This window comes from Telmatherina bonti (genome assembly GCF_933228915.1).
Source record: "Telmatherina bonti genome assembly, chromosome: 20".
NCBI classification, from domain to species: domain Eukaryota; kingdom Metazoa; phylum Chordata; class Actinopteri; order Atheriniformes; family Telmatherinidae; genus Telmatherina; species Telmatherina bonti.
This window is the reverse complement of record NC_136618.1, coordinates 7,710,001-7,719,815: the sequence shown is the minus strand read 5'-3', so window position 1 is coordinate 7,719,815 and position 9,815 is coordinate 7,710,001. Positions and strand designations below refer to the sequence as shown.

General features: G+C 49.6%; 1 protein-coding gene across 1 annotated transcript; it reads right to left on the bottom strand.

The window, feature by feature from the left end:
- Positions 1 to 474: 474 nt before the first annotated feature.
- On the bottom strand, positions 475 to 1,817 carry plag1 (pleiomorphic adenoma gene 1). The gene is made up of 2 exons (XM_079259509.1): positions 657 to 1,817; positions 475 to 534 (listed from the first exon to the last, which is right to left on the bottom strand). The coding sequence occupies exon 1, from the start codon at positions 1,811 to 1,813 to the stop codon at positions 665 to 667; it is 1,149 nt and encodes a 382-aa protein (XP_079115635.1). The 5' UTR covers positions 1,814 to 1,817; the 3' UTR covers positions 475 to 534; positions 657 to 664.
- Positions 1,818 to 9,815: the final 7,998 nt, after the last annotated feature.

Sequence of the window (9,815 nt, the reverse complement as noted above, 5' to 3'; positions counted from 1 at the left end):
ATGTTTCGCTGCGTCTCCAGGTGAGGTTTGTTTCCTGTGTGTGACGCGTGTGACAAATAAACACGGTGTGTGTGTTGCATGTGACAGATAAACACGGTGTGTGTGTTGCATGTGACAGATAAACACGGTGTGTGTGTTGCATGTGACAGATAAACACGGTGTGTGTGTTGCATGTGACAGATAAACACGGTGTGTGTGTTGCATGTGACAGAAACACGGTGTGTGTGTTGCATGTGACAGATAAACACGGTGTGTGTGTTGCATGTGACAGATAAACACGGTGTGTGTGTTGCATGTGACAGAAACACGGTGTGTGTGTGAAGTCCTTTCTGTCGTCAGAGCAGCTCAGAACAGGTTACAAAACGTGGAATAGTAGGAAAATAGGATTTAGTAGGAGTATTTACATAGATACAAAGCAAGAGGGTCGTTTCTTCTCGAATAGTGGTGGTGATTTCCCAGCATCGCTACGGCAACCGTTAGCGCCACGCTTTGCGTGTCAGAGCCCTTCTCCTGCTGCGTTTGTGTCCGATAAGCCTGCAACAAATGAAAAGACGCGTGAATGTCCTAAACAATGCCAGACTGGTGTGTGTTGGTCTGCTGTGGAGGCTCAGTGTGTGTGTGTGTGTGTGTGTGTGTGTGTTAGACAACAGACGTACATACTGCATCACTGGAAAGCCTGGTGGAAGCGGGGCAGGGTGGTGGGCGCGCTGAGGTTGGATATGAAGGAGGAGGGAAGTCCTGGAAGCGGATTCTCCGGCGCCTCTGGAGCCATGGGGGCCGGGGGGGGCAGCTGGACGAGCGGCGTGGGCTCTTCGTTGGCCTGAAAGGGGACGCCCTGCCCCCCGCCGCCTCCTACCTGCTGGTACAGAGGCCCGTTGAGTGGCAGGAAGTTGAAAAGCTGAGAGAAGTCCATCAGGGGGGAGGAGGAGGGCAGAGAGTCGCCGGTGGTGGTGGCCACCGATGTGGACATTTTGGAGACGGAGGCGTCCTCGCCGTCGTCCTCCAGCAGACCCACATGAGGGACCAGCTCCAGCTTGGAGGAGAGGGGGGCGTGTTGGGCTGCAGAGGACGAGGAGGGCATGCTGCTCTGCATCTCCATCAGGTACGTCTCCAGTTCTCCCTTTAGACTCGCCTCCCTCTCGTGGGGGGGCGCGCCGTATGAGGTAAAGGTGGGGTACTTCAGAGAAAAGGGCTGCGTGTCCAGGACCGGGCCGGCGTACATGTTGAGCTGGTGCGGCCTCGGCGCCAACATTCCCGGGAGCTCGTCCTTGATGCTCCCAGACGCCAGATCGTAGACGGCGGGCTCCAGCGAATCAGCTGGCTCCGTTTTTACCCTCAGCAGCTCCCTGGCGTGGCTCTTCTTCATGTGACGGGTCAGGTGGTCCTTCCTCCCGAAGCGCTGAGCACAGTACTGACAAAGGAAGTCCTTGCGTCCGGTGTGCACCACCATGTGGCGCCGCACGTCTTTCCGGGTGTAGAAGCGCCGCTCGCAGTGCTCGCAGCGATGCTTCTTCTCTTTGGTCCCACCTGAGGACTTGCCAGCGTGCGTTTTGAGGTGTTCGAGGAGAACCCCGGTGCTGGGGAACAGCTGGAGGCACACCTGGCAGGTGAGGTCTCCGCTGTTGGCGGCGTGCAGGGCGAGGTGGCGTTTGAAGCCCAGCTTGGTGTTGTAGCTCTTGCCACACTCCTGGCAGGCGAAGGCCTCCTTGTGCGGGTCGTGGGTGTGGAGGTGATTCTTTAGGTGATCCTTGCGGTGGAACATTTTCTCACAGTATGAACACTTGTGGTTTTTCTCTGGCGAGTGGGTTGCCATATGCCTTGGGACACAGACACGTTCTGTAAGACTCAGAGAAGCTGCAATCATCTTGACAGAAGGCATGCGTTACAAATCACATCACTAACAGCGCTATGCTAGCAAGCGTAAAGAGAGAAGCGGCGGGAGAGCCGTCTGTACCGTAGCAGCTTGTATTTGGAGACGAAGGCCTTGGTGCAGTCGGGATGGGAGCAGCGGTACGGTCTTTCTCCTGTGTGAGAGTACGAGTGCACCTTTAACTTCTCCAGACTGTTGAAGGCTTTCTGACACTCGTGGCAAGGAAAGTTCTTCTTGGGTTTCCCTTCTGCTCTCCGGCGCCTCCCAGAGGGTGGTGCAAGCTTTGCTTTCTCCAGGATGTGGTCACGGTGGCCCTGGGTTCCCGTGGCCATGGCACCCTAAAGAAGACCAGCTACATGGACAGTACTAGTACTGATGCAACTAATCTATCCAGCTCTAGGAGCTCAGCACCACCTGGACTCAGGTGCCTGAAAGGGAACAGAGAGAAGAAACATCATTTGGGTTTTAGAAGCAAGAACCGTGGACCAAAGTGATAACGGTATGATGTTAACGGTAAAAGACGGTGGGAGCACATGACCCCCGTGCTGCGATCTCCTCACCGGCTGCCCGTCTCATTTAGAATAGTTTATAAAGTTTTACTTTTGGCTTTTAAACGTTTAAATGGTCTGGCACCTCTGTACCTGTCTGAGCTTCTGCAGAATCATCGTCCCGTTGGAGCTCTTAGATCAGAAGACCAGATGCTTCTAGCGGTCCCGAGGACTCAACTCGTGGAGTCTTTTCACAGTCTCCCTCTTTCGGTGAGGTCCGCTGGGACTTTATGTGGTTTTAAATCTCTCTTTATGTTGGCTTTTACCTCTGCAGAGCAGGAGCACTCGGTCTTTTCTGTCTTATTTTGTCTTTTAACTATTTTATTGTCTTTATTTTAATGTTTTTAATGTTGATTTATTTTATTTTACCTGGACAGCACTTTGGTTACTTTGAGGTATGTGAAAGTTCTCTACAAATAAAGATAGATTGATGCATCATCACCAGAGAGAGGTGAGCTGATTCCACAGAGGATGCATGCATAATAAGGACCACAGCTGCCTGCGGCGCGCCAGTGAGACCAAAAACAACGAGAAAAAACGTCCATCTGGTTGCAGTTCAGCTGTTTGGTGGGAAGAAACTGAGCAGGTATGATGAAGCCTTTCTGCTGATGACTGAAGCTTTTATTCATCCCAGACGGGGACGTCTCAGTGGGACAGCAGCGTCAAAATAAGAGATTAAACAGAATAACATCAAACCGACTGTATGGAGCAAAAATATGAGATCCAAAAACACATTTAAATAAATATCAGATAAAAAAAACTGTTTAGATCAATTTGCTGCAAAGTGCTTCAAAGCATCAGAGGAGCAGCTCGACTTGTCTAAAATACAAAGATGATCTAATTTACAAAAAAAAAAAAAAACTGTAAAATTCCAGTAAAAACAGAACGCAACGATTAATCAGTCTAGTCAATATTTTATTTCCAGTAGAAGATAAACATCATGTCAGATGTTGAAACTGAGACGTTTTATCATTTCATAGAAAATATGAGTTTTTATTCTGGTGGCAAAAACTGGAGGAACTTTTGATGACAAACTAAATTAATCTGCAACAAGTCAGTAACATGACTCAGAGGAGCATTTCAGAGGCAGAGTCTCTTAGATGGACAAAGCTTCACCAGTCTGAGACAAACTGGATCTATGGACTGTGGAACAGTTTTAGAAAAAATGTTCCTCAGACTTTAATCATCCCACCATCTAGTGTGTAAAACTGGTAAAACATTCAGAGAATTAGAAGGAATCTCTGTATGCTGGTGATGCTCTGCATTAACAGCAGACATGATTCTCTACTGGAAACCAGTGCATGGACTCAGGAAGCTTCCAGAAACCAGTGTGAACCCAGTTCAGGCTGAAATCCACACATGCAGGTTAAAGCTCCATCATATGTGAAGAGGATCCAGAAACACGCCGTCTTCTCTGGACCAAAGCTCATTTAAAATGTTCTGAGTGGAAACCTGGATGAAGATGTGGAATAGTTTGTGGACAGCATGGACGGCGTGTCCTGCAGACTAAAGAGGAGAGGGAGCATCCAGCTTGTTATCAGCCTGCATCTCTGATGGGATGGGGTTGCATTAGTGCCGATGGCGTGGGCAGCTTCCACATCTGGGAAGCTCCATCAATGCTGGAACATCTGCTCCCATCCAGACAACGTCTCTTTCAGGGAAGACCTTCCACCATGCTGGACCACATCCTGATGGTGGGACAGGAGAACTGGTCCAGCAGGACCATGCTGAACCACATCCTGATGGTGGAACAGGAGAACTGGTCCAGCAGGACCACATCCTGATGGTGGAACAGGAGAACCGGTCCAGCAGGACCACATCCTGATGGTGGAACAGGAGAACTGCTCCAGCAGGACCATGCTGAACCACATCCTGATGGTGGAACAGGAGAACTGGTCCAGCAGGACCATGCTGAACCACATCCTGATGGTGGAACAGGAGAACTGGTCCAGCAGGACCACGCTGAACCACATCCTGATGGTGGAACAGGAGAACTGGTCCAGCAGGACCACGCTGAACCACATCCTGATGGTGGAACAGAAGAACTGGTCTGCTGCAGTCCAGTTTCACCAGTACAAAACATCTGGAGCTTCATGGAAGCAGCTGGAACCCTGCATCAGACCAGGATGGGACAACATTCCTCCTGAAACTCCAGCAGCTGCTCTCCTCGCTTCTCAGGGTCAGAAAATCAAATCGAAAAATCTGGATTTTTTTTTGCTTCACAATTTTAAAATAGATTTTTTGTTTTAAAAAAAAATCTATTTTTTTTAAAAATAAAAATAATTAATTATAAAATTGTTGTTATTTCTATTGTTTTTATTGATCTTTTTACTTCCTGGGCGTTACTGGTCTGACTACTGGGTTGTTTTTCCCTGAAAAAACTGAAATTAAAAAAAATGAAAAAGTTTTATTCATTTATTTTGTTTTTAATCTACAAAAATCAGCAACATTGAAGAATTGTTAGAATCACAATTTAAATTGACTCGGCACCCAAACAAATCATAATGGAATCGGGACAAAAGCATATCGACACAGCCCTACACACCACATATCACACACCGCCTCCCCGGTCGGGTTCATCATCAGAAACTAACAAACCATCCTGAAATATTTTTTCCTTCCTCACACACAGAACTCCTTCATCAGATCGCTCCGGAACTCCTTAAAGTCAAACACCTCAGGATCTTCTAACGCAGGTCAGTCCGACTGGTCGTCATGGAGCAGATCCAGCTGCCACGGTGCCTCCTGGTTCTATAGACAACCAGGTCTTTCTCTCCACCGCTTCTCTCTTCTCCCCCGATTCCAGCCGGGATACCCCCCCCACCTCACCGCTTCCTGCTTCAGACACGTTTTCCTCCCTTCTTCATCATGTTTGTGTTTCCCTCATCATCAGACATCGTTCAGACGACGCTCCTGACAATGACCAGGTGTGGACGTGGGACGCGACGTCCAGGTGTGGACGTGGGACGCGGCGTCCAGGTGTGGACGTGGGACGCGGCGTCCAGGTGTGGACGTGGGACGCGGCGTCCAGGTGTGGACGTGGGACGCGGCGTCCAGGTGCGGCCGTGGGACGCGGCGTCCAGGTGCGGCCGTGGGACGCGGCGTCCAGGTGCGGCCGTGGGACGCGACGTCCAGGTGCGGCCGTGGGACGCGACGTCCAGGTGTGGATGTGGGACGCGACGTCCAGGTGTGGCCGTGGGACGCGACGTCCAGGTGTGGCCGTGGGACGCGACGTCCAGGTGTGGCCGTGGGACGCGACGTCCAGGTGCGGCCGTGGGACGCGGCGTCCAGGTGCGGCCGTGGGACGCGACGTCCAGGTGCGGCCGTGGGACGCGACGTCCAGGTGTGGATGTGGGACGCGACGTCCAGGTGTGGATGTGGGACGCGACGTCCAGGTGTGGCCGTGGGACGCGACGTCCAGGTGTGGATGTGGGACGCGACGTCCAGGTGTGGCCGTGGGACGCGACGTCCAGGTGTGGATGTGGGACGCGACGTCCAGGTGTGGATGTGGGACGCGACGTCCAGGTGTGGATGTGGGACGCGACGTCCAGGTGTGGATGTGGGACGCGACGTCCAGGTGTGGATGTGGGACGCGACGTCCAGGTGTGGATGTGGGACGCGACGTCCAGGTGTGGATGTGGGACGCGACGTCCAGGTGTGGATGTGGGACGCGACGTCCAGGTGTGGCCGTGGGACGCGACGTCCAGGTGTGGATGTGGGACGCGACGTCCAGGTGTGGATGTGGGACGCGACGTCCAGGTGTGGACGTGGGACGCGACGTCCAGGTGTGGACGTGGGACGCGACGTCCAGGTGTGGACGTGGGACGCGGCGTCCAGGTGTGGACGTGGGACGCGGCGTCCAGGTGTGGACGTGGGACGCGACGTCCAGGTGTGGACGTGGGACGCGACGTCCAGGTGTGGACGTGGGACGCGACGTCCAGGTGTGGACGTGGGACGCGACGTCCAGGTGTGGCCGTGGGACGCGACGTCCAGGTGTGGATGTGGGACGTGACGTCCAGGGACGTGTGGCCGTGGGACGCGGCGTCCAGGTGTGGATGTGGGACGCGGCGTCCAGGTGTGGCCGTGGGACGCGGCGTCCAGGTGTGGCCGTGGGACGCGGCGTCCAGGTGTGGCCGTGGGACGCGGCGTCCAGGTGTGGCCGTGGGACGCGGCGTCCAGGTGTGGATGTGGGACGCGACGTCCAGGTGTGGCCGTGGGACGCGGCGTCCAGGTGTGGCCGTGGGACGCGACGTCCAGGTGTGGCCGTGGGACGCGACGTCCAGGTGTGGACGTGGGACGCGACGTCCAGGTGTGGCCGTGGGACGCGACGTCCAGGTGTGGCCGCCGGCGCCTGCAACCTAACGTCCACCTCTGTCGAAGCGGCTGAAAATAAAACCATCTAAGACCTGAACCTGATCCGACACCTGTTTTACCTGGAAAAGGAGAAATGTTCGGGTGACCTGAACCTGTGGGACATTCTGATTTCACACAGCGAAGCTTTGAAACACTGAGTGAATAAATAACCATCGATCAGAAATGAAACATGATTATGATGGAAGGGGAAACTGTTCCGTAACGTGACTAAAGGTCCCGCATGCGGCGTTCTCAGCAGCCAGGAGCTCGGTGTGGCCGCAGCGCCGCACAGTAACCCGACAATCATCCTGATGATTTATTCTCACATTTCTATCGAAAGTTTCAGAAATCCACATGCAGGTCTCCCAGCTCCACATGATCCACAGAGGACAGATCCACATGGGGGCCTCCGTTCCACGCTGATGCTGTCACATCGCCGTCAACATCAGCAGATCTGGTCATCCGTAAACGTCTCCTACAGACGGAGATCTGCTGAGGATTGCAAAAGAAATCTCCTTTTTTCGTCTCTTTTATGAGAATGAATTCAGAGGCTGAAAGGTGTCCAGCAGCTGCTTAGGGATCTGACCAATCAGAGCAGGCTGAGCCATTCGCCTTCCTCGCTTCGGTTTTAACAGGAAACACGCCAAGTTGTGGCAGAAAGTAGCGCTCTCCCAACGGCTGGATGGAAATCTGACGGCAAGGCGCCATGTGCACGAAACCTTTCATATTCTATCTCCAACCACTTCCTGCCGAGGTTTCATCACCCAGGCATGTCTCTGGAGGAAAAGTAGCTTCAGCCTCAATCCAAAAATAAATAAACAGAAAGAAAGATAAAAAGCTGATGGAAAAGCCCAGAAAACAAACAAAGATACAAAATATTAATTATAAAAGATTTAAGTTGATCTCAGTTTATTCTGGGAAATTCACTAAAAACTGTATTTTTCTACCAGAACAAAAAGAATTAATAGAAAATATTTTATGTAAATCATAGGGTTGTTATAAAACATAATATTTGTGTCTTTTACTGCTGGGTTGTAATTTTGCACTGATTTAAACATTTCAAAGCAGGAAAAAATTAATTGTTTGTTCATAATTATTTATAAATAAAATGCATTTTTATTAACTTAATTTTCCAACACAAGAAAAAATATTTTCTTCTTTACCAAAAAAAAAAAAAAAAAAGAAGTCCTTTAAAAACTGAAGATTTAATTACAATTTAAATTTTCTATGTTTTATTGTCACATAAAAATAATCTATAATTACCAATAATTCTTCTTCTATTGATGTAATGACAGTTTGCATCATAACAGCTTGTTTTGATTAAATGGGAACAAATTCAAACTTTAAAGTGCATCATAAATGCTCATAAAAAATTATAATAATAAAAAATTCAAAATACTCCCTTAAATTTAGGCTACAATTATAGACTTAATAATAATGAATAAACGGCATAAAACTGGATGTTTTGTGTCAGAAAACCTCAAACTAAATTACAAGAAGTTCAAGTTTTCCCTGGAAAAAATTAAAACATTTACTTTAATTTAAAAAAAATAAATAAATAAAAGCAAACATGTCAGTTTTATACACTTTTCTAAATTTATGAAGCATTTTTACATTTTATGGAGCTAAAAATTAGATTTTAAAAGTTTTTCTTTCCTGATTTGCACATCCTGCATCACTCCAAGCTGCGTTTTGTTGCCGGGATGAAATAAATAAAAACAAAAGTGTGATCATCTAAACACAAAGAAAGATGGAGAAATTTAAAGTGTTTCCATCCTGCAGCTGCAGGACAAACTTCTGCTGCCTGCAGGAAACTAAATCCAGCCATAAAAGTGGAGCAGGACGACATGAAGAGTCCAGATTGTGCCGTTCAGATGCAGGACAGGTGGAGACAGACACCTGAGACAACATGCTTCCTTTTAATAACCGTTCTGGTGTCACGTTTCCCGCTACTGGTTTCCTCCCAGCAACAAATCTTCAGACTGATGTTTTCACCACTCTGCGAACTGGAAGCCTACAGCTTGCAGGACATGTCAGGCTCCTGCAGGAAGGGGACCTCCTGGAGCTGCTCGAGCCGACATGCTGCGACACCAGTCATGCTCCAGTCCCCTGAGCTTCTCACCACAACATGAACCAGTCTGAAAACCAGTCAGAAAGCAGGCTGGAAAACCACCAGTCAGTGCGCCCCAGCTTCTCCCTCCATCTTGCAGCTTCACTGACAACTCATTTCTTCTTTCATTTCAGCAAAAACAGGTTGTTGTTTTTATTTTTTCTGCAGCCAGCAGAGCAAGAGTCTACCTGCAGAGCTGAGCCCGATGGCGCGCGCGCACAACACACACACACACACACACACACACACACACACACACACACACACACACACGGCGTGAGAAAACACTCGGTGTGGCTTCCACGGCTGCGTTTAGCGTCAAGAAAAAGATGCTGAAATCAGTTTGTTTACTCTGCTCGTGGGGAGGAATCATGTCACGGCAGAAAAACACGAGAGTCGAGCCAACTAGAAAGATTCTCACGCACGCGCCTGCTCCTGGCACAACTCATCGCACGGCCATTGTCATTATATTAAAAATAAACTAAGTCAGGAGGGTATTTACAACTTTCCTCAACTTTCTGCCCCCCTCCCAGCTGCTGTGGGCTTTAATGTCCACGGACACGCGCCGTGACACTAATATCACCAGTGACACAATTTATTTATTTATTTTTTTCATTTGTAAAGCCCTCCCTGGCTTTTCTCTGTGGTCTGAAACTGGGTACTGATTAACACAAACTTTTCCTCCTGCACACCCCCCCTCCTCTCATAATTTAAATAACCCCGATATTTTAAATCAACAACCGGGTAACCGCTTGTTTAATTCACGCCAAACTTACCCCAGACCCTTCAACATCCTTTCTGTTGACTTTTTCTTGACTTTCAACTGTTTTCCGAATTTTTACTAATTTTTTTCTCATATTTTTTGCGAGACGCGGCGGGCCTGAAAATTGTTTGCTTTCTCCTCTTTCGAGCAGCCATTGTGTATGCGCTGCGA

Coding starts and splice junctions, on each gene's coding strand:
- plag1 (XM_079259509.1), bottom strand. CDS start 1,813: ATGGCAACCCACTCGCCAGAGAAAAACCACAAGTGTTCATACTGTGAG.